Source organism: Sparus aurata, chromosome 8, assembly GCF_900880675.1.
Source record: "Sparus aurata chromosome 8, fSpaAur1.1, whole genome shotgun sequence".
NCBI classification, from domain to species: domain Eukaryota; kingdom Metazoa; phylum Chordata; class Actinopteri; order Spariformes; family Sparidae; genus Sparus; species Sparus aurata.
In genome coordinates this window covers 26618733-26643338 of record NC_044194.1, presented here as the reverse complement: position 1 = coordinate 26643338, position 24606 = coordinate 26618733, and the positions used below count along the sequence as shown (strand labels likewise).

Genomic DNA, 24606 nt, shown 5'->3' with positions numbered 1-24606 from the left:
ATTTCTTTAGACATCTTTAATTCAAACATTTCTCACAGTTATTTCGTCGGACATAAGTGCATCTTGGTTTCAGTATGCAATTACAGATGTATTGAAAAGTCAGTAGCACTATGGATATCTACACATCTATCTTTCATCCTTCCTAAACCTGGTGTTGAGTCCAAACTATGACTTCATGCATAGATCAATTATACGGTTAGTCCAATAATCGAAATGGACAGTCAAAAGAAAATATAAAGCTTTACTTTTCGAGCTTTAAAAAGGTACAATGTGTAAGAATTTTAGTGGTATTTCTGAAATAAACATGTCTATGTATAATGTTTCAGAGAATCTACCAAAGTTAGCATGCTAACCAACTAGCCCCTGCCCGTACCTGACCAAAAAAAACAAAAATCCTACTGGTGGGTTAGAACACTCACAACAATCCCCTGGTCCCTGAGCTCCCAGTCCAAACCGCTAACCGCACGGCTAACTGAGTTAACTAGGTAACAACAGCCAGAGCTAGCAGCAGTCGCTGTTTCAAAAAGGGGACAGCATATCACCAGAGATTCGAGTAAGAATTTGACAGGTGGCCAATTCTTACATATTGCACCTTTAACCCCCAAACAATGTCATTTTTCCTTTACCTCCATCTAGTGTAGCTAAAACTGTTCAAATCAATCAAATTTAATTTTTGGGTGAATTCATCATTTAGGCATTTCAGCCGGCAAGCTAAGTTAGCTTTCTAATGCTACACAGAAGATCACAGACACTGTGCTTCTACTTTCATAACATTTAAAGTGCTCGTCTCTTGGAAAGGACTCTGGGGAAAATGCTGCTCTGCTAAACTAGGGAGTGAATAAAAGATCAAAGAAAGGGAGAATTAAAGAGTTGGAGAATTAATTTAAAACTTACTTTAACAGAATTGTCATTTATTTATGTTTTGGGTTTAGGGTTAGCCAGAAGCACATGAAATCATTCTGCCAGAAAAAACACATATTGGATCAAAATTCGGTCATAATGATATCTGCAGATATTCTATTACCACACCTCATGCAGTCAGGTGCTCAGTATGGTATCTGATACATACTGTGTCATCAAATTAACTGTAGTCCTCTTTGTTAGCGGTTTAAAATGTGCACAGCTCACATCTGCCTTTACAAGTAAAACACATGAAGACAGACTACACTGGGTTACCATGTGTGATTAAACACAACCATTCAACAGGCTGCAGGTACCCGGACCATATGGACACATCTCATCCACTCCCGTCATCACATACACAAACCACCTCAGCATCAATCAATAAGTGCTCACCAATTTGTTAATTACCAGCCAGTCTGGGAAAACTGAAGCTGAACCTAAAAAAAAAAACACATGAATGAAAAATCAATGATGACTGTGCTGAACCAGTATGTGGAGCCATACCAGAATGACTTCACATAATGGAATTGTTGTGCACTGTCCATGAAAACTGAATTCTCACACAGGGCCTAACTCTGAATTATAGCTTCATTTACTTCAAACAATCTCTTCAACAGGAAAACAATGCTTTGAAAATGACATTCTGAACAGCAAAGCTACAAACATGGTTCAAAGATCAATTCAATGACTTTTTAGAGCTGAGCACACTGGTTGGTATTTCCTGGAATATCAGGGAAAACTCCACCAGCCATGTCCGAGCTGACCCTCTCCCCTTTGATCGCTTTCTTCATTTGTCATTGACAGTGTGTGGGTGCACGTGTGTGTGTGTGTGTGTGTGTGTGTGTGTGTGTGTGTGTGTTCTCATCAGCGTGTTACAGTTTGCTGGTCAGCTGTGGGTGTGTGAGTGTGCTGGCTGTCCCCGGAAACCCTCCATCGAAGGCGGCGTTCAGCACCTCATCCAGATTTCCGGCGAGCACAAAGTCGAGGTCGACGTGGACGTTGGCTGGAAGCTCCTCGAGGTCCTTCTCGTTGCGCTTGGGGAGGATGACGCGCTTCACTCCGGCCCTGTGAGCCGCGAGGACCTTGTCCTTGATCCCGCCCACCTGGGAAGGACAGACCAACTCGTTCTGTTAAAACTGTGGACGGATTTAACACCTTATTTTGAGACTGACGTGATGAAAACTCACCGGCAGCACCAGCCCCCTTAGTGTGATCTCTCCTGTCATGGCAACGTCTGATCTGACCAATTGGCCGCTAAACAGCGAGGCTAGGCAGGTAACTATGGTAACACCTGCAGAGGGGCCATCCTTGGTGACAGCTCCGGCAGGGAAGTGGAGGTGGATGTCTGTCCCTTCTAGTGGATCCGGACTCCCCACCACTGTTCAAACACATGCAAACGGAGAGTGTAAATGCAGGTTTACAAGCCTGTTCCACAGTAATGTGCTTCATACTGTAAAGGCATTAGATCCATGAGAACTCACTGTTGGTGAGCTGGTAGGTTTTAGCGTTCGTCCTGAGCCAGCTGATGGCCAGATGTGCCGACTCTTTCATAACGTCTCCCAGCTGACCGGTCAGAGTGAGCTGACCGTCTCCCTCCATTCGACTCGCCTCCACAAACATGATCTCGCCACCGAGAGGAGTCCAGGCCAGGCCCAGAGCCACGCCGGGCAGGGTGAGGCGCTCTGACACCTTCCGACACACACAATACACACACACATCTGTGAAGCTGCATTTAATGGAATCATCATCAGAACTTCAAGGGCAGTTTGCAAAAATGCAGGGATGAATGTGAAACACAAGGTCGATGTGATCTCTGAGTGAAGGATGGAGGGAGAGGGATAAAAAGTGTAGGGGGCGGGGGAACAAAGAAGAAAGATGAAGAAACCCAAAGAGAAAACACCTGGGGGTAGACTAACTGTATTGTGTTTCACATTATATTGCGTGATGACACCCGAGTTGATGGCGCATTATGTTTTCAATGATTCTGACTCCTTGAGCGGCAGCTGAGGTGGAGCTGTGAGACATCTCCACAGGACGCCTTGGTATTCATGAACTGTGGGAGCGGACTGCAAAGTTCAGGCACCCACGAAAAAAATAAAAATAAAAACGGCGCTTGGAGAGTGTGGAAGTGTGGATTATGATCACTGCTGATCCTCCGCAGATGCTTCCGCTTACCTCCATTTCAAACAGCGGCGGTCCCAGGATGTCTTTCAGGGCGATGTGGTCAATCACTATTGGCATCTCCGGAGGCGCCGCCTTCTCTGAGCACACATGAAACAAATTGAATCATACTGAAAAGGACTGCTGGATGCCAGTCATACATAAAAACATGACATCAGCTCAATACGTGTTTCTTTCACATTGAAGGTAAGGGGTCCAGACAATACAAACCACATTAAAAGGAAACACATTTCTCTTGTACCTCAGTGTTTGAAAGTTTTTTAAAGCGCATGAAAGCACACTGCGGGGAGCAGCAGCACGTCGCACACTGTTTACAGAGACAAAACTATGGAAGAAAGGCTTCAGAGAGGCAGAAAGAAGACAAGGTGACAACAAGTAGGACTGGAAATTCACACATGTGCACACACACTCGACATTATGCATAGATGTAACACCCCCCCCCCTACACACACACACACACACACACACATCAAACAGTTAAACTACAAATAGTGGACAGTCATCAAACAAACACCATCCCTTTGGAAAAATTCAAAATAAAATAGATGCACAAGAACACACTTCATTTGCAAGCGCATGCACACACACACACACACACACACACACACACACACACACACACCAGTGTTTGAGCTGTGTGCGGTGACATCAGTTACCGGGCAACACAGAGAGCTTTCTACAAAGCATCACAAAACAAGGCCTGTCTCTCGTGTCCACGTCACTACTCTCTCCTTTCCTGAACTACTAAACAACTAAATTCTTCTTGATTTCATGTCAGATCATTTCAAGCGAGTCTGGTGGGAATTTGAAGTCTAGCCAGAAGGGACTCATTTTTAATCCACTGGGAATCCTGCAGGCAAATTAATACTGCGAGTGTGACTTCCTAATGTCATTACCAAATGAGTAATGTAGAGCGGGCTCAGCTCCACCAAACTAGCTGACGCAGGACTTGACAGGGTTTATTTTGTAATAAAGAGCAGCTGCTGCGCATTATCCAGCTGATTACACAGCTACTGGAAGACATCATGTTGGAGTTGGAAGGATACTTCAGACATCCAGCAACTTGACTTGAAACATTGTGTTTAAACTAACATCACTGTTTATCACTTCATATTAAACAGAGATTTTATGTCACAGTTGGGATGCACGTGTCTGTTGGACAGATGATTCACTCAGGAATAATCAGGATGATGAATACATTCATTAGAGATTTTTTGTGGTTTGTACAGACAACCTATCTAGACTTTTATCATGGAGGGGAAGTATATGTTGTTAGTACGGCTCCGTCTTGTTCCTAAAAAGGCCTACCTAAGCATCACTTTTCAAACTTTTACTGACAATCCTTAAAACCCACACTCCACAAGTATGATAAGCACGGGAGGAGCGGCATGCTGTGCATATAAAGCCAGTCAAAGACCAGTGTGATCTTGAGCCTTCATAGCTGCAATTAACTAATTTAACAAGAACAAGACAGCATGTTATATCTTTCAACCAATCAGAAGCCAGGGTTGAGTCCGATGCCGTGTTACAGCGTCGAGGTCAAGATGTTCTGGTTGAAAGTTGGTGCAAAGACATCAAAATAAACTTGACAGACCGTCATAAAATGATGTGTCTTTGGCTTTTGGCATTCTAGGAAGGAAAATCAACACTAAAAGCTAAAAAGACGCCACTATATATATTTTCTTAATTGATTCTACAGTACTTTTATACTTGTTAATGTATCGAAATATTCTATCTGCTAGAGCCTAACTCCTGAAGACTGAAAATACACTCTACCCACTTCCCATGTGCGCTGCCATTGTTGTGCAATGTCGGTAAACTATCGATTCATGGGGGCTGAGGGATGTAGGATTTTCCATTTTGAGTGGCGTTCCAATGAACCTTTCCTGGTAAGAAGTGGACCAACAAATCTACGCCACTGAATTAAATTATTATTATTATTATCATTATTATTATTATTGGTCTTATATTTAAAAGGGTACACCATCATAATAAAATTCACAAAACAACAGGAAATTCCTTGTACAGAGTTTACAGAAGTTAATAAATCTTCTAGAGCCTGTCCCTAGACAATTGAAAAGAACATTAAGCAAACTATATATACATTTAGGATTCAAATAAATAGTTTAAGACGGACTCTAACATGAAACAACCATATAGTGAAGGAATATATGTGAGAAAAAAAAAATACAATAAAAACAATGTATATGACTGTAATAACTATTCACTGAGAACAGAAGAGCCAAACTCATAACATCACATTCAGCAGTAGATCGGTGCCTACACCCCTGGGAAACAAAGTCTGTTTAAGCCTCACGTTTAGTTAAAAACAAGATCCCCCCCTCTAGGTGGCAGACTAACCCTTCAATGCCACAAAACAGTAATGAGACAATGTCAAGTTTTTCATCATTAAGTTGGACAGCAACGGGATAATTGCAGTCATTTCTACATATGGTGCTTTTATCTTCACTTATGTGTTGCTTCAACTTCCTAGTGGAATGTTTTTCTTTTTTCTCCAACAAATCACAATGGGTTTTTTTCTTTTTTTTGTGCGATCTCTTAAGCCCCTTCAATCCAGTCAACAGGATACCCACGCTGGACAAATCTGGCTTTCATGTCTTCAGCTTTTTCCTTGAAATCCTCTGTTGTATTACAGACCCTCTTCAGTCTAAAAAACTGACGTGAACTCAACTTCATCATATGGTCTCCTCAAGTTATAGTTTGCCATAATCAGCTTCTTCATAGCCTAGATCGAACCTACTTTTGTATTACTTTTATACTGGTATACTGTTTCTATCGTGAACATTCACACATTGATTGACATGTGAACTTTTCCTGTTATGATGTTAAAAAAAAAAAAAAGTATTCCATTCCATGGCGTAGATTTGTTGGTCCAGGTGTGTTAAAAATGGGATTTTGAGGGATGTCTGTCTGCGTTGTGGCCTGACTGGTCTACGAGAATCAACAAGAGACAGCCTCCTCCCGTGTCTTGTAAGATAACCTGATGAATGTCTAAGCACCGAAACCTTGTTGTAGAACTTAATTGCAAAGTGAAGTGGACAGTGTGCACAAGTCTTTTTCCTGACCTTTGACTTTGTCAAAACAAGTAAAAGCACAGATGTGACCAGTGACATTAACGATGGCACTATCAATCAAACGCGGCAAATAACAATTATTCCCAACTTTGTCTCGACTGTATAAACGTCTCTAACACTTCACTTATCATAGCAGGAGAAGCACAGGCTGTTTTTAGTGGCTGCTGGTCTGCTCATCACCATGTAATATGTGTTTCCTCCTGGCTCTGTGAGGTTATGATTGACAAAAATTCTTTGTTTTACCCTGTTAATATTCCAGATCACAAGTTCAGCCCACTCGTTGCACTTTTGAGCGAGCTGTGTCTTCTGCTCAACTGAAGGCCGATCCATTGTGAGGAGGCCGCACCAAAGCCCTCCACTCAGCCAGAATCGCCCGCCACCATTAGATGCTAACCAACCTAACCCCAATCAAATGTGGATGGATCACATCCATGCTCAGCACAATAAAAGGTTTCAGGTATATGCAGGTTCATGGCAGTGTTAGCAGCTGCTAGAGTCAACCCCTCCATGACCTCACTACCCACTAGGAACGGCGTAATCTGTGTTTTATATTCTAATCCACATCGTGAAATACTATCTCGCTGCATGCCATCAGAACACTGTAAGAGGATGATATACATTTTGAAACTGAGGATGATGTATGGGATGGGTGCTTGCAACGGGTTTTTACTCCTCTTCCACTCCTGCTAGGCACAGATGTCTACACTGTGACGTTCAACACCACTGTCACATAACTCACGTTAAACCATCGGGAATGTACAAGGATGTCGACGTTATCAGCAACAGTCTCTACCTATATCCATATGTTTAGGACATGCCCCGCTCTGCAAAACAGGTGGAAATATCCAATTCAATCTTGCAAATTATCCCTGTCAACCCTCCTGAAATCACTGCCTTATTCAGAGTCTCTCACACCTGCAATATCAGATCATATGAGGAAGTTTATGGCTTCTGTGACTCTCTTGGCCTGCCCGCCTTATTCTTGTCAAGTGGAAATCTTCCACTCCACCTACCCTTGACTCTTAGGTTAGAGTTATGTTACATTATATAGTTACGTTGTTCGTATGATCAGATAAGACGGAACTTTACTAAACCCAACGGAAATTCTTCATAATGGAAAAAAAAATAGATGCACATTGAGAAGACAGTAAGCTGTTTTTTTTTTTGGCATATGCTGATAACCTAATGTTTGCTAACATCCCAGACCGACAGACCGTTTTCAATATCCCTACCTCATTTACTGAAATGGATGGTGACAAATTTTGTCTTGTTTTGACTACTTTATCACACAGGTGTTCTTTTCCTTTTCTGATCTTCTGAATTGTAATGACTTAAGCCTTAATTTGAAACTTGTTATACTACTTTTATCTATTTGGAAACCCAATCAATATATTTTGGAAACACTGACAATGGCTCTGTTCTATTCAAATATCCCAGTGACCTCCACGGACATTGATGGCCTTGCTAACTGCATCTCAGAATACATTGGGTTCTGCATGGACAACTCCATCCGCGCTATAATGGGGTTCGCTGCTACCCCAACAAGAAACTCTGGGATACCAGCGACTTTAAGGCCCTACTCAATGAGAATCGGATGAGAGAGATAACCGGCTTCCAGAGGAAAGGTGGAGGAGCAGCTGAGGGTAACACCTGTTGAACCTGAGCATCCACCGTCAGAGAGTGCCAGTGCTTTGGAAAAAATCTTGTTCCAGTGCTCAAAAAAGGACATCCTGTGGCATTGGATGACTACAGGCCGACTGCACTGACCTCTTACATCATGAAGGTCATGGAGAGGCTAGTTCTGGCACAAGGGACAACTGAAGGACAAACTGGAGAACATGAGGGTGGCTTCCCCCACCGTCACATGGGTCAATAACTATCTGACAGGCAGAGTTTATGAGGTTTGTGAGATTACAGAACTGTGTCTGACTGTCTGATAGGCAGAATCAGCACTCCCCTGGGAACTGCCCTGTCTCCCTTCCTTTTCACCAGCTACACTGCAGACTTTAAGCACAGCAATGAGTCGGGTCATCTGCAGAAATTCTCTGATGACACGTCCATTGTAGGTAGATGTGTAGATGGCAGGAGGGAGGATAAGTACAGTGACCTGGTCGACAATTTTGACTATATATTGTATACAGTACTTTATTGTTTCTATATTTGCCATTGTATTTTGATTGTATTTGTGCTTGAATGTACCTGCTCTTATGATAACCTAATTTCCCTTCGGGGATTAATAAAGCTAGCTAGCTGTCTGTCCGTCTGTCTACTAAGACAGGGAAAACAATAGCATTAATGTGGGTGTTCTGACTTATTGTGAAAAGGCCGTCTTTATTTATGTCTGCTGATCAGTTAATCTATTCATTTATCAGTGGGGTTACACAAATGTGGGATTGTGTGTTTTGTAGTGTTAGGGCAGACGATCTGCTTAATTAGTGATGGTGAAACAGGTGTGCATCAATGGGTGCACTGATGCTGCAATCCATTGCAAGTTGGAAGTTGATACTTGCACTGCCAGTTGTTCATCTTGAACCAACTCAAAATAATCACATAAAAGCATAGCATGGATGCAAGCATACTTTGCATTTCCTTTTGCAGATTTTCTCAAAATTCAGGTAAAATATGCACTACATTTCGATTCAACCTAGTTTGAGTCAAGTTGAGGAAGAGACAGGGTGAAACTATTTTATTCCATCCTATATTAACGTGGAAGTTTTGTATCGGGTTAGCTCGCTCTCTGGTAACCTGAGCTGAAGGTATGTTCCAGTTAGCAGAGGCAGTATTTACTGTTTACAGCAATTATCCACTGATGGTGGCACAATAAGAGCATGATTTAATTGCTGTTACAATCATTTCCATTAGCTTTAATTGACATCAGTTTGTACACATGTAAGTAGAGGCATTTTTGTGTTACTGCAGTGCAGGCAAGGATTGTATGCCCTCGCACTCCCGTCATTTCAATCAACACACAGAGACAGAGAGCTTAGGGTCTTACCTCCCTGCTGTGTTGGGCTCTCAGGGATCAAATCTTCTGTTTTAGTGACTCTGTGACCTTCAGCAACCTTCACAGCCACGGCTCGGCAGATCGCCCCAATCTTTCTCTCTAGGGAGCGCACACCTGCTTCTCGGGTGTACCTAAAACAGCAAACACAAAACAGATTAATACAATTAGTTGGAGATGAGGTTTCACTGGCAATGCAGCTTTTGTTTCAACAAACGCCATCTTGGTTTGGCCTGCCAGAGGAGAAAACGCTGAGAATCTGCATTCCCCCATTCACACCGGGGCTCAGGGGGCTGCCCTCATTCATCTGGATGAAGGACGTACTCTGCAATTACCCTGCCAGAGGAGTACTGGTCGATTTTCAGGACAAATAGCCACTAAACCACCCGACAACTTAATGATACACTTTGACAACCAGAAGTGAAATCCCACGTTAGCCTCAGACGTGAGCGGTCAGGTGGCTGAGCGCTCCGCTCCTCGTATCACGCACTGAATTTTTTCTTCACAGGACTACACGGGAAAGCTTTTCTGTGAACATCCAACAATGTCCAAATCAATCTGGGGAAGTTAGCTGAATATAATGAAAGACCTCCTGCTGTAGTTGTATCAGAACATGCATGGTGTTAGTGTGATCACTCCCACTGACTACATTATTGGGAGAATTGTTCTTACATGTATATTGTTAATCAGCTAAAACTCAGATGATGTCATCACTGTTCATCTATTAATATGGTGGTGTTTTTTTCACCCTCACCTTTACCCGATGAAGAACACTTGAGGTGCATGTTTTTTTTTTAAATATTTTTTTTGGCCTTTTTATGGCTTTATTGATAGTACAGCTGAAGATATGACAGGAAACAGGGAGAGAGAGAGGGGGAGTGACACGCAGCAGGGGGACCCAGGCCGGGAGTCGAACCCGGGTCCGCTGCAGAGCCTCGGCACATGGGACGCGCGCTCTACCAACTGAGCTAAACGGCGCCCGAGGTGCATGTTTTTATTCATCTTCCTGAACACTAGTTGGCCGCCTTGCCAATGAAATCCATGTTTCATTTATTCATCCAGAAAATGAAATTAGTTAAGATAAGTGCTGCATAAAAAAATGTGGTTGTGCCACTCTATAATTAAGTTGCGGCCATGTCAAGATAGTTTAGTCTTTCCATTATGTTTGTTATGCATGGGCCTGTGTGGACCTGCTGATTATATCCTGCGTTGTCTCCTGTGGTATATGTAGCTGCTGAGGTGTTAATCCATGTTGCTCAAGCTGGTTTGGGATCAGGTGACGGTGAGCTATCTCCACCCGCTCCTCTTGCGTGTAACCTGAAACACACACAGATTAATCATTGCACACCTATAGCAAATTGTTCAGACTCACTGCTGACAGTTTAAAAAAAGAATTAAAACTGATGGAAAAGAAACAGAGAAAACATCTTTTGTATTTCTTTGTTTTATGTCCATTTATTGGTATTTAAGTTGTCAAAAAATACAGACCGGATATATATTATATAAAATAGTTTAGAGTTTAAGTGCACAGATACAAAACAACAATGCAAACAACATAGAAACAGGGGTGATATACAGTATAGATGTTAATTGAGGTACAGGGCTGATTCATGTGGTAATAACTGACATCTAATTTAACCTAGTTATTTTAGCAGAGAGGTTTTGTCTGTTTCAAATTGAATAAAATTAATCTACCTCTCCAGAGCTGAAAGGAGTCCTTTAGGAGGACTGTCCTCTCCAAGTACAGCCAACACTCATCTTTTTTTATTTATTGCCAACACCTGGTGCCTCCATTACCCACAAAAAAATAAAATAAATAAATAATAATAATAATAATAACAATATATAATAAATAAATCAAGGCCGAAGGTTCTATTTATAAACACGAAAAGCTGCAGGCTATGAAACCAAACTCATGGTTTTTGTCAATCAGTCAATCATCAATCAATCTCCAATCCTCTGTGTCAGTACTGAGGACAGTGCAGCGCCTCCACACACACACCTTGAATTAACTGTACTCATTTCACCAGTTCAGAGCAAAAACACCCACTTGCTTGTGGGGCTTACAGTAATTAAATAAAAAAAACTTTTAACCACCAAAAAGCATTCAACCACATGACAGCACAGGCACCGCATGACCTTACTGCTCTCTGTCCCTTTTGTAGATTAGATTTATTTGGCATTAAATTGCCAAAAAGGCGAGTTACGACTGATTTCAACGGGAAATAAAAGTCTGACAGACTATATTAAACAAAATGTATTTCCAGACTTTGATAGCTAAAAAAGAAGTGCTGCATCCAATCACATGGATGCCAGTCTCCACGTGGGAGGTCCCGAATGCTGTCCCTGCAGCATCCAGCACAAATGCAGCCCTGTGTGTTTCAGAGTTTAAAACAGCTTAATAAAAACAATCCAGCACTTGTGTAGAAATGTGTCTTTGATCCTTTTGAATTATCCCTCCTTGGTTGTTAGTAATAACACAGGTTATCATCTACAGTTCATTTGTCTCTGTCTCTGCAACATTATTAAACAGCTTTAATGCAGTTTTATCTGGATATACTTCAGGTAATGTATGTTAATGACAACAGCGGCTTAGAATATAACAGATTGAGGTGATGGCACAGGTGTTGTCTGGTTCATGGAAACTAATTCATGGCTACAGATAAAGCATGGAGTTGTTGTTTCATCTCTTCCCTGAATACGGTCATACAGATTCAGTGACATCACCTGAGCAAGAGTTTGTTTTATGATCGAACACAACTGTGCAGATGGTTCCCTGAGAGCGACTCTCACCCACCTGGTACCTGCAGCACCTCCATCCTGTCCAGCAGGGCCGGGGGAATGGTCGCTGTGGTGTTTGCAGTGGCGATAAAGAGCACTTGAGAGAGGTCGAAGGCCACGTTGAGGTAATGATCTGTGAAGCTGTGGTTTTGCTCTGGGTCCAGGACCTACGGTGGCATTTAGAGACAGAAGTTGTGTTGAGAGAAAAAAATTAGTGGTGGTTTGAACATGTAAAGGTTATGCTGAATGATGACATCTGACACTTCTACTAACTTATCTGAATAAGAGCCCTGACCTCTAGCAGTGCAGCTGCAGGGTCTCCTTGCAGGCTCTTCCCAAGTTTGTCCACCTCATCCAGGAGGAAGACTGGATTATTGACACCTACTGTCTTCAAACCGTTGATGATGCGGCCAGGCATGCTGCCTACATATGTGCGCCTGGAGAAATGGGCAGAGAACCTCTTGTATCGATGTGAAACTGAAACAGAACTTAATACTACTGATGACAGCAGCAAAGTGAAGAAACATACATATATAAACAATATGTCATCTACTTTTTGTAAAAGTATGCATTGCATTACCACACGACAAAAATACATCTTGGAAATATTAAGAGCCCTGCAGTGTTCTCTGCTACACATTACCTAATGAAAGCAAGTTTCAGTGTCAAGTTGTCGAGCTTTAAACAAAAGAATAAAAAGAGTAAACACAAACCACACAAATCCATTTTTGGGGGGGACTTTGTATGGCTTCATTGATAGGACAGCTTCAGACATGACAGGAAACAGGATGAGAGAGAGAGTGGGGTGAAACGCAGCAAAGGGCCCCAGGCCAGGACTGGAACCGGGGGCCTCTGCAGCGAGGACAGAGCCTCTGTACATGGGGGCTCCACCAACTGAGCTAATGGGCCAGACAAACCACACAAATCTTAATAAGAAACCACTGGAGGGGTCTATTTCTCAGACAATTCTTCTTTGAAACTGAGCAAACTGTATAATCAACCGTCAAAGAACTCTCATCTTTATCTCTCGCTCTCCTGCTGTTGGTATGCCAGACACATGTTTCTCATCTGGCTGATGGAAGCAGTCTCAACTCTGCTTCATCTGCCTTTAAAATACCCGGATTAAAACCTGCGACCTGAGATGAACTCTGCTGCCCCGTCCCCCCCTCTCACAGACCCTCAGAGAGGGCACACACACAATGGAGTGTCTGCGTTTGTGCGTCTCGATGCGGATGAGACTCCCGATGGGGGCTGTTAACAGACAGATGAGACTATTTTACAGTCTGAGTCAATCAATACACTGCAGTTCATTATCAACTTCTGTTTTTGCAGCAGTAAACTTTGCTTGATGAGAGAAAAAGCTAATATCTAGGTTAAGTAATAGGTGACTGACTGGTTGATTGATTGATTGATTGTAAAATTGACGTAAAGTTCCCTGACCTATTTACCTGTCATGTTTGTGATATCACAGTCTGGTTTACTTGTCAGAGGAAGTGCCACGTCTGATGTGATGTCAGATTGTATAAATGTCTTCCCCTGAGTGTAGAAGCTCTGCTGCTTTCATCAGGACCATAACATGCAAATCTTTACTTTAATCATCAGTCTTTTAAATGACATGCAGCTGGAATATATCGACCAGTTTTTCCATTGTGTTAAACTGTTGGACCTTATCAAAAATAGTTATGTTTGAAATGAAATCCAGATACTTCACTCACCAGGGCTCATTGCTCCACTCAGCAGCAGAGAGCGCCCACAGAGCCATGCTAAGCTCCGCCATTAAAATATTTAAAGGTCATGTCACATTGTTTTAGTCAATGTTTCAATCATCCGTGTCCTGAAACAGGACCACAAGATAACTAGCTGCTTGAGATGAATCACCTTATATTCTTCTCATATCTTTGACACGTCTCCAGCATCATTGCACGCACCTGGCCTCTCCCCGTGTGGTCCAGTAGCATGGAAGGGAACTATGTCCTCTGCCCTAGAGGACTCATCTACACTATGGTGGTAAAACATCTGCCCTCAAGAGACCTCCAGTTGAGTTGTTATGTTATTAGCATACCTGTGTCCTCGGATGTCAGACTGGTCACAGACGCCTCCCAAAGCAATGCGGTGAAACTCTCTGCCCAGAGTCCTGGCTATGGAGCGACCCACGCTAGTCTTGCCGACTCCTGGAGGCCCCACAAAGCAGAGGATGGGGCCCTATAGACACAGCACCACCATGAAATTAACAGACAAATACATGACACGTTTAGAGAAATCCCTGTTCATTTTTCACAACTGACTCTTGTTTTATTCAACCCTGATTTAAAAATGACTAATAATTTAAAAAGAAATGTGTTCATAGACAAAGGTTGTATGAAGCGTTCCTGAGGCCATGTAGTAATATCCTTTTTCCTTAAAATCCCGTGTTTCCCAAAGTTGAGAACCATCGCCTTCTGAGGACGCCCTTTCCTTACCCAATTGAGATACAATCACCTGCTAACCATTACCCTGTGAAATGTTCCAGATGATTTTGTAACATTCCACAACTTTCCCATTCTTTAGTTGTTCCTGACCTCCAACAAGTAATCAGTTCATCCTTGAGTCAAAGCTGAGCTCTGTACAAAATTTGAAGAAGTTTCGTTTCATGAAATCACAAAGTCACTTTCTGCCTGCCTGGGCTGCCATATCCCCTCATCCCCCCACTCTGTTTATTAGATGACACGCCAACAACCAACCTGAATAAATCATACAGTGAAGTGCTCCTCATAGCCCGAACTAACTAACTAATACTACTACTACTACTACTACTAATAATAATAATAATAATAATAATAATGCAGTTAATGGTAAAATAGTACTTTTCTTAATACAAAAGTAGTTTGCTGTTTTTGTTAAAACAATACACAGAACACACTGTCAGAGCACAGAACACAGAACCTTTGTTGTTTATCTATTTACTTACTATTTTTTTCTTTATTGTCCCCCTTTATGATTATTACTATTATTATTATTATTATCATCATTATGTTTGTTTTTTATCTAAATCCCCTTTCCTCCGTTTATAGATCTTGCCCCGTTCTTCCCTGCCTCCTTTTCTCTCTTCCCGGAAGGCAAGAAAAAAACCCCAAAAGGAAACGAAAAAGGGAAACAAACAAACCAAAAACAAATTAGAATTAATAAAAAAAACATTTGGATAAATACATTGACTGCCCACCCCCACCCACATGCACACAAACCCTCAACATACTTTGTAATGTACTCATTTGTTTTTGCTCGTTCGTTTAATGGTCCAGTTTTGTCTTTCTGTCTCCACTGTTACACTTTTTTATGACAGAATTGCGTCTTTCCTGTCATGTCTCTCCCTTGTCATGTGTTGCATCACCTCATAAATAAAGATAAGGCATTCTTGAAATGTTGTGTTCACAAAACATGAGGCTGCTGAGAGCTTTGACCTTTTGCCTCTTAAATCGTATTGGTTAATCCTCGAGTCCAAGAGTTGGTTTGTGCCAAATTTAATGAAAATCCCTTCAGGCCTTCTTAAGATATCAATTTATGAGGCAGGAAGTTGCTGTGACCTCTGACTTCTGACCTGCAACGTCTTAATTATTTCATCCTTGAGTCAGTGGAAAACTGTGAAAAGGTTTGAGGAAAACCAGATAACCCAAAAACATAATGCCTCCAGCCCTGGAAATTGCCAGTGCGCAAGCATAAAAAACATGGAATGCTATTTACCAGTGCACCCCATTTCAGAGCTGAAGTCTTAACTGTAGCTGCTGAGCTAAAAGTGTAAGGTGGGTGTCAATTTGAGATCTCTGTGCTGCTGGAGACGAGCTGTATGTGTTATGTTTAGTTCATTTCAGTTTTTTATTGACTGTAATCTAAAAAAAAGAATCCTGAGAAACGCTGTTTTGCATCTAAGCTCCAGAAATGTTATGTGGACTACATAATGTAACCCGTCTCAACATCAACAGAAGTGAGTTGCTAACGACTGAGTTTTCGTTTTGGGGTCAACTTTCCTTTAATGGACTGAAGTATCCATAAAAAAGTACCTTCAGTGAAGTCTTAAGCTGTCTTACAGCCAGGTACTCCAGCACGCGTCTCTTTAGCTTGTCCATGGCATAGTGATCGTTGTCCAATAGAGTCCGAGCAGCTCGGATGTCCAGGCAGTCTGAAGAGTGTGCGTGGAGGGGATCGTGGATGAGGTGGATGGATTCCAAAAAACAAAGAGAAAACATAAAAGTTAGAAAAGGCTAAGACAGCGATGAAAGCTACAGAGACAGAATGACTGCTGTAAGGTGAGAAAGAGAGGAGGAAGAGGGGACAGCAGAGCACTAGTGTCCTTGGGTGGTTTTGGCAAATCCAGATCTATCAAGGACCATGCAACTGAATCAATGCTGTCCTCATGTTCTGAAGTCTCCAATGATCTGAGCTTACTGCCATCAGACTCCTAAACAGCAGATAGGAGTTTACAATCCTGTGTTCTGCGTCACAACTGTCCTGACTGTTTACATTTTTGCACATGCATAATTGCAAAGATTTCAGATTTGCACTGTTTTGTTATTATTGTTGTTGTTGCTGCTTTTTGTTATGTGTCACATGTGCCGTGTGAAAGTGCTTTAAAAGTGCTTTACTTTGTATATTTTATATTTCGGTTGTATATATTTCTTTATTACATTGTTGGTATTCTGTGAACAGCAAAGGAAGAATTTCATTGTACAGAGAAACATGTTTCTTTACTGTGCATATGACAATAAACACTCTGAATCTTGAATCTTATTCGTTTTCATCACAATCCGGGGGTCAGCAGCAGAGACAGAGCAAAACAAAGCAGCTGAAAAGACTGTTAATATTATAATTTTTATCATTAGTGTTGTTATGACTACAACTTCCTCTATAGTCACCCAGAGGTGTCAGCAACATTAGCTTCACTCCGAGTTGTGTTTGCGTTCACCATGTGCTTTCCATGCTCCTTCAGCTTGGACCCGAACTCTTACCCCCCAGACTTTTCTATTATTTATTTTTTGACTGACTTGAGGTGCTTGCTATTTATCTTATTTACCCCCCGCAGTATATTTACCCATCAGCATCGGAAGACTGGTGAAAATTTCTTGTATGTGAAAACCTTGTTCCAATATAAATTGTTTACTTCAACTCCAGCAGAGCTCTACAAAGCAAATAAATATGAAATTGGTTACGCTCAAATACTGAACACAGTTATCACCACAATCTTACACTCAACACATGTTAAGCATTGCTTAAACACTGGGCAGGGAGACTCCTTCAGCTTAGCTCTAAAATATGGCTTTAAATGATGCCAAAGCTATTGTGCTGCTTTTTTCATTAATGAGAGTTAGTGACAGATGTAACTGCTTAGCCAACGTGCATGAGTATTGTACCCCTTTTCCACTGGCCAAAAATCCTACTTAAATCCCCCAAGATCGGGCTTTTGTGTGCAACGGGAATGTGTAAACTCTGCATTTACGCCCAAACACTTGACTTTAGTAGACACAGGTTTTTCAGCTCGACTCAGCTTTGATCTAAACATAAGACCCAGGTGAACACACTAAATTGTGCTGTGCAGAGTGATGAAGCATTATAAACATCTGGTGGTGGCGTGTTAATAAGGAAGGAATTTGGGATGCAGTCTATTAAGGACCGTTTATCACAGGACACAGTGTTGGAGGTGGTGCCCATATATTTCCAAGCCAAAAAGGCTTGACGTCCCAGCTGTGAAAATACCTGAATCACTAATAGCTGGCTAACTTTCGGACTATAAACAACAAACCCGTGTAGACTGCCAATTTTGGTGGAAAGACATATCTTGTGCTGTATCTGAGGCATCTGACATATGTGTGTGTGTGGACCTTGACTCCTCATTTACCTTTGGTGCTTTTGCTCCATGGTAATTCTACCATCAGGTCCAGGTAGTTTCTTGTCAGGGCGTACTCAGGCATAGACTGAGGCATCTTCTTCAATCTAAAAACAGATGAAATAAAAGAAATGCCAACAAACGGAGGGCAATATCCTCAAGCAAAAAAACAATTCTGAGTAATGATTTAAAGGTATGATATCCAGCTAAATACGAGATAGGAAATAACAATGGTGACATTACTATGTATTATGCTGACGAAATCTAGCATGCTAACTAGTTAGCCAAGCGGTCCCAAGCTCCTGTATTTCTCCCATGATCCAAGCTCAAAATCCAGACCACTCGTTGCACAGCTAACTGAGCTAACTAGCTATAGTAAAGCAGCAGTTAGCAGCCACTCCAGTGATATGCTGGCCCCCATGTGTTTTGAGTATGGATTTGACAGGTGGCCAATTCTTACATAGTGCACCCTCAAAAGGATCAAAGGGTCCAATTAGCTTTAAAATGTTAGATTATTGTCTTGCTAAAAGACTTTTGGTTTTTCATTAAATTGCTGTGATCTTATGTGTCATTGTTAATCAAAAATATTAACTTTTAAAGAATGTGCAGTCAAAAGTAAAATTTGTCCAAAAAACAACTGTTAGAGAGTGAACACAAATGACTTATTAAGGTTTATACGACATTATCTTAAAGAGGAGCTGAAAGTTTAATCAGGGAGAAAATTCACCTTTTGAGCTCTTTGAGGCAAACTCTGAGTGCAGCGTCAGGCATGTTGGCCCCATGGACCTTCTTCTCCAAGGCTACAGCGTCATCGCCATCTTCTTCTTCATCTTCCCCATCCAGATTGAACTGCCGGCCCGGGAACACTCCACCTTTACGCACCGATAACACCTAAATAGATGAGACGTGGGGAGGTAAACAGGCAAATGTAGACATTAAATGTGTTTCCAGGTTACTGTCAGGAGAATCTGAAGCAAACATTTGAGATGCTAGCTGTAAAACTAGGCAAGGGGTGGTTTCACCCAGAAGTTGGCTGTACAGGCAATGTTACGCATTGCTGTGGTAAAAACAGTAGAAGAAGAAGAGGTTACAAACTGGAAAAAAAAAATGGCTGCCAACTGCCAAAAACCCACAAAGAAGAAAAAGAAACAGAACCAGTCGCCTTGGCGTTCTACAAGGTAATGTGGGTATTAATCTGGGAATAGGAATCTTATTAGAATATCTGGCAACATGCCGACAGTGGACAAAGCTCATCAGCTATGTGAGTTAAAAGTTTGCTGCATCAGTACTTATTTGACAAGGTGTTTGCTTCCACCATTAAGCACATTAACTTTTGTTTGTTACCCTCTTCTCATTGTCAGGATTCATTTTCCTGGTTTTCTGCAGCAGTTTCAGCCCCTCTATCTGTTTGGTCAACATGGGCAAAGCCTTCTTAAAGCGTTCCTCCAAGCTCACCGCATCCAGGACCTTCAGAGCACACAAGGACATGCAGACACTTGATTAGGAAAAACATTCATTTTGACTCTTTTCACCAGGACTGATAAATACTGTATTATTCATTTGTAAGATGCTGTAATCACATTAAACAACTAAAAAAACAACAAAAACAGTCACTTCACCTGCAGTTTCTCCTTGTTTGAGGTGCGGATCATGGAGGCCACCACATCAGGTAGAGTTTCCCTGGGCAGACTGTCCAACAGACGCCTGAACTTAGCCACCACGGGAACAGACATGTCCAACATGCCTAACAACTACACACACACACATACAAACATACACAGTGACAATAAGATTAAGTGGTACAATTGTGTAATCGATCACAGATAACAAATCGTGCCTGCTTCTTGTATTTTTGAGAAATTCTCAGTTCACTCACAGATTTCCAGGAAAGTGAAATCACTTCGTCTTAAATTGGGAATGCATTAGACAGATGCCTTCCGATGCCTTTTGATTAATTGCACATACTTTGAGTTATAGGTTTACCAAGTCCCATAAGTGTGAACAACTGCAACCTGCAGGTGTTCTTACTGCCAAGATAAGATAAGAAAGAACATATTCATCCTGAGGGTAATCTGTGTGCCTGACATCCTCATTTTTTGTATACACATGTTGGAGGAAGGTGATGCTTGAAGATGAGATGCCTTCAGACTCAGCTCAGCCCACAACAGGGACCGACTGACCTCTGCCTCTACGTGCTCATTATTCAAAGGAGCATGTCAACACCTCAGGTACTGATCAGATGATCCTTTCTAGATTTTTCATTTTGCAGTGAAGACTTCCCACACAGCAGGGTGAAAACAAAACTTCTGGTTACAGACTGACACATTTTCACAAGCAGGACATACCCATAAAGGTTAATGCTCCTTTTGATATCATCAATTGATATTTGTCATGTGTTCTATGATGTCAAGGTTGAAGAAATGGGAAAAACTTAAAGGCAATGGGAAAATAAACTGAACATCAAGAGCTAATCATGAAACCTATCATATTTCTCTAATCAATGACATATTGCTGTAAGTTCTCTGTGGACTAAAACCTGTCTGTTTTCATTTAACTCTGAGACCATTACATGAACTCTAGGGAACTAAAGGTCTAAAGACTAAATTATGGGTTGAAAGAACTAGTCTGGAAAAGGCTCTCAGACCTGTAGGGACCACTGCAACTGGTTTATTTTAATGGGAAATTTGTAAGACCTTTGAACTGAATTCCATGTATGAGTGAAAAAGGATCAAATTTTCCTGTTCCGCTTGATTAAGCCTATTCCTTTAACATAATCAAGCGGATATTTTTTCTAGTTTATTTTCAACTAGAAACGGGCTCTGTGGCTCAGGGGTAGAGCCAGCATCTTGTTATCTGAAGGTCTTCGGTGGGATTCCCCTGGTCTGCATGCCAAAGTGTCCTTGAGCGAGATACTGAACCCAAAACTGTTCCTGATGCGCTGGTCGGAACCTTGCATAATAGCAACCACCATCAGTGTATGAATGTATGTATGAATTACTGCAAGACGCTAGACAAATGCCCTAAGTGTAAATGTAGACTACCTCTTTTTTCTCAGTCACACACACAAACACAGACACACACCTGTACAGCAGCCTGGTAAAACTTCTTGGACAGCTCCCCCAGCTCTTCGTCTTCTGCTGCAGCACCTTCAGTTGCTGGAGTGGTGTACTGATCCAGTTTATCCAGCTGCTCCACCTGACAATTGTTTTGCAATTAGACAGACACATGCTGCAGTCGCACTCATTTAAGCGTTTGTACTCAAGACTACAGGTGCCACCGACGAACGTAAATTAAACAATGCGCGTTTCTTTTTTTTTTTAATACTGAGTGTTAATCGCGCATTAAAAAAATTAACGGAGTTAAGAGGATGTTGTGTTATTAACGCGTTATTAAGTTAACTTTGACAGCCCTAGTTTGTACTTCTTAAAATACTGATGTACGGGTGTTTTAGGTCCTTTATTGGCTATAAAAAGGATCTATTAGAAAATAGCGACCCTACTTAGACAATGTTTGACAAGATTTAACAATATCAGGAGATTAAAATACCCCATGGAGTTTCTGACCATAGGTAGCGCAATGCAGCAATGTTTTTATGAATGATTTTGTTTGTATCGAGCACTCACACGATGACGCACTTGTGCACACTAAGGCAAGGGGACGCATGCAAAAAATGCACATTTTATACCTGCTATAATGAAGCGGAAAATGCATTCAGCACATGTGTTAGGGGTCAATGGTAAGCTCAGTGCGTTTTGGCGAGTAACACACTGACTATCATTTGACTGGGTACATAGGAAATTGAGTAGGTTGCCAATACAGTTTGTAATTTTTGACAAATTGCGGTGTTAAAAGTCAGTTTGATGTTATCATATATCAATAAGATAATATCAATAATGTTATATGTCTGTACAGCTTCAAATGCTAGGAGACATAGTCCATTAAACAAATAAGGGATTTCTTTTATGTTTGTCAGGTTTTAGGCTTGAGTACTTTTGATATCTACAGATGATTTTCAGTGGAAAAAATAATATACAGACATAGATGACAAATGGATAAGGTAGACAGTCTAGGTGCAAGTGCTTATCGTGCTCATCTCCCATTCAATTCACATGGAGGTTTGCTAGCTCCCCTTATGGCCCCATATCGTGTTGGGTTCTTTTGATAACTTCAGACAACAAGAATGTGCGACTTTTATCAAACAGCACCTGACAACATTTAGCAGAAGGTTAACTTAATCAGCTCTTTGGGGACTGCCACGAAAGTAGCCTGTCTACTGCTAAACTTAGGTGGGACTCAGGCGAGAACAGGCCACGTTAACTTTGAGTGCAGAGAATCTTTTGATATTTATTCATTTGATATTGAATAAGTTTTACCTCTGCCAGGACAAAGGGGCGCTCCTTCAGCAGACTTGAGACACGAAAGCGGCACAATCCGGTGATGAGGAGGCTGTAGTGAGGCTTTGGCCAGTTGCTGCCCACCACCTGCACCGCTATCCCCGCTGTACCAATTCTACAGACACACAGATGGAAAAAAGGTGAGAGTGAGCCAGAGAAGGTGGGTGAGCACAGACAAGAAGGTGGAGGAGTCCGGCGCTTCATAGCAACACAATTTTACACTGAACAACAATCTGCCCTCCCTGACTGATCCCGTGGGCTGATTATAATGTTGTATGGTGGTGCCCACACTTTGTGAAAACATGCAAAGTGGGGGCCTAAATGTTTAAATATGACCTGTACAGGACAGGATAGGTGTGAGGTATTTTAGCGCGACAGCGCCAATCATTTCCTACCCGCTCAAAACACTCCAATCTGCAACTTCTGGAAATACTGCCTAAAACACAACCCCTCTCCAACACACACACACACACACACACACACACACACACACACACACACACACGCACACACAAACATAAAATATGCTTCTGATTATGTGCTTGCATTGGTGTAGACATGAATTCCTGGATTTTTAGTGAAGCTAAGTACCAGCCACCACAGAGGAGATGACTACAGTGTGTTGTGTTTGTGTGTGTGTGTGTGTGTGTGTGTGTGTGAGAGAGAGAGCATACATACATACTCGCGTGTGAGCGAGCGTGCGTGCACGTGGATCGTGGTTGATTTGAGATGCCTTCTGAAGGTGCTGTGGCTCTAAGTCAAGACACATGTACTGTATCAACGGAAAAAGCAGAGTGGATAACCAGGACTTGACGCCCCCTTTCCCCTTTACAGCCATGCCCTGTTACTGTGGCTTACCACAAGAACACAAGGGACATTCAAATACCTTCTTTCTTTCTTGTCATTTACAAATTCTCCTCCACATCAAGGATCCTTTTGTTGCATTTGTGCCGGGTACTTAAGAGCGGCACTGCATTAACATGCAGTGCCCTGTTTAATGTGAATAACGCAACATCATCAACCACCTTTGTCACTGAGTAATATTCAGTTTTTTCCAGCGACGTTTGCCTCTAGAGACACAATCATAAGCTACATAACAACCAGACAAGCGGTTGAAAGCTGGTGAAAGGTTAAAGTCCACCTCTCTGTGCTTTGGCTGATTGAATTTGACTGCTGTAGACTTTTCTAGAGCAAATCACACACTGCAAGTTTTGTCCAAAATTACGATCGGTGCATAAAAACTTCACCAAATACGACATGATTTGGGTAGCTGGCAATCCTTTTAGAGGCATAAAAAAGATACAAAATCATTTGATTTGCAACATGTCCTATCCATGCCAATGAAACTTGTGAACAAAACCTAACCTGTTAAAATCGAATGCTATTTGAAATCAGTGTTGGTCTGTGCATTATGTCTCTCATGTCTCTTACAAGATACAGTTACAGCTATTCCTATCAAATGGCCATCCTTCTATTTATCCTATATCAACAACCTAGATAATAGTTGTCAAATGCTTGCTTTTAGCCTTATGAGGGGTTTTAACTTTATGTATCTGGACTTGGGGTCAAAGTATTCTGTCTTCACAAGACAATGGCACACATTCGAGAACATTCTGATAAATTAAAATACTTTTGTGTCGTTCTAACTTCTTCCTTATCCTGTTATCATCTTGTGACCCCTTGGGTTTGTTTGGTGACTCGCTTGAGGGACCCCGAGCCCCAGGCTGGAGGTCCTGTACAGCATGTCCTAATGTCTCTCCTCCAAAACAACATCAGGAAATTACTCAACTGTTTTACTCAGCAGCCGCTACAGTACAGAGCTTTATGACAAAATGGTATTACTTATGCAAGGTGGGCAGGTCGTCGGTGTCGTGCTCTGGGTCTCTGGTGTTGGGAATCACTCCTATGATGGTGCTTTTCAGCGAAGTCCCCCTCAGCAGCCGCTGGCTCACCAGCTGCATGTTCCGCGGAGAGTCCACGCTGAACCTGACGGTGGAGCCCGGCAGGAGCACCCCCTCATGTGACAGCAGCAGCGGCAGACGGCTCGGTATCTTGATTCCACCGTCGGAGGTCATTGTCCGGTGTTTTAAAAGCCAGGGCACTCTTTGTAACACAACACTGGCAAACAAATACGCACTTTACCCGCTGTCAAACGGGTAAGCCAAGTGTAAACATGAGCCTTCCGGTGAGGACTTTCGAAATAAAAAAAAACAATTGACGACCCGACTACATAATTAGCTAATAGTGTAAAAATGAAAGCATCTCCTGCTTCAAAAATAATGTGTATGAAATTAAAATATTATTGGTTTAGTTTTCACGGTGACTTTTACGACATTTTATGCAATACAATGGACATTCATTTTTTTGCCCCGTCCCCTTCTTGATACGACTTCCTGT

At 41.9% G+C, this 24606-nt stretch overlaps 1 protein-coding gene across 1 annotated transcript; it reads right to left on the bottom strand.

The window, feature by feature from the left end:
• lonp2 (lon peptidase 2, peroxisomal) lies at positions 1–24606 on the bottom strand. The gene is made up of 17 exons (XM_030425969.1): positions 24052–24606; positions 22189–22324; positions 20897–21010; positions 19435–19566; positions 19160–19282; positions 18543–18706; positions 17828–17922; positions 15996–16114; positions 14024–14163; positions 12257–12398; positions 11978–12128; positions 10371–10497; positions 9175–9314; positions 3079–3164; positions 2385–2592; positions 2091–2281; positions 1–2006 (listed from the first exon to the last, which is right to left on the bottom strand). Exons 1-17 carry the CDS (start codon positions 24282–24284, stop codon positions 1776–1778), a joined length of 2532 nt encoding a protein of 843 aa, XP_030281829.1. The 5' UTR covers positions 24285–24606; the 3' UTR covers positions 1–1775.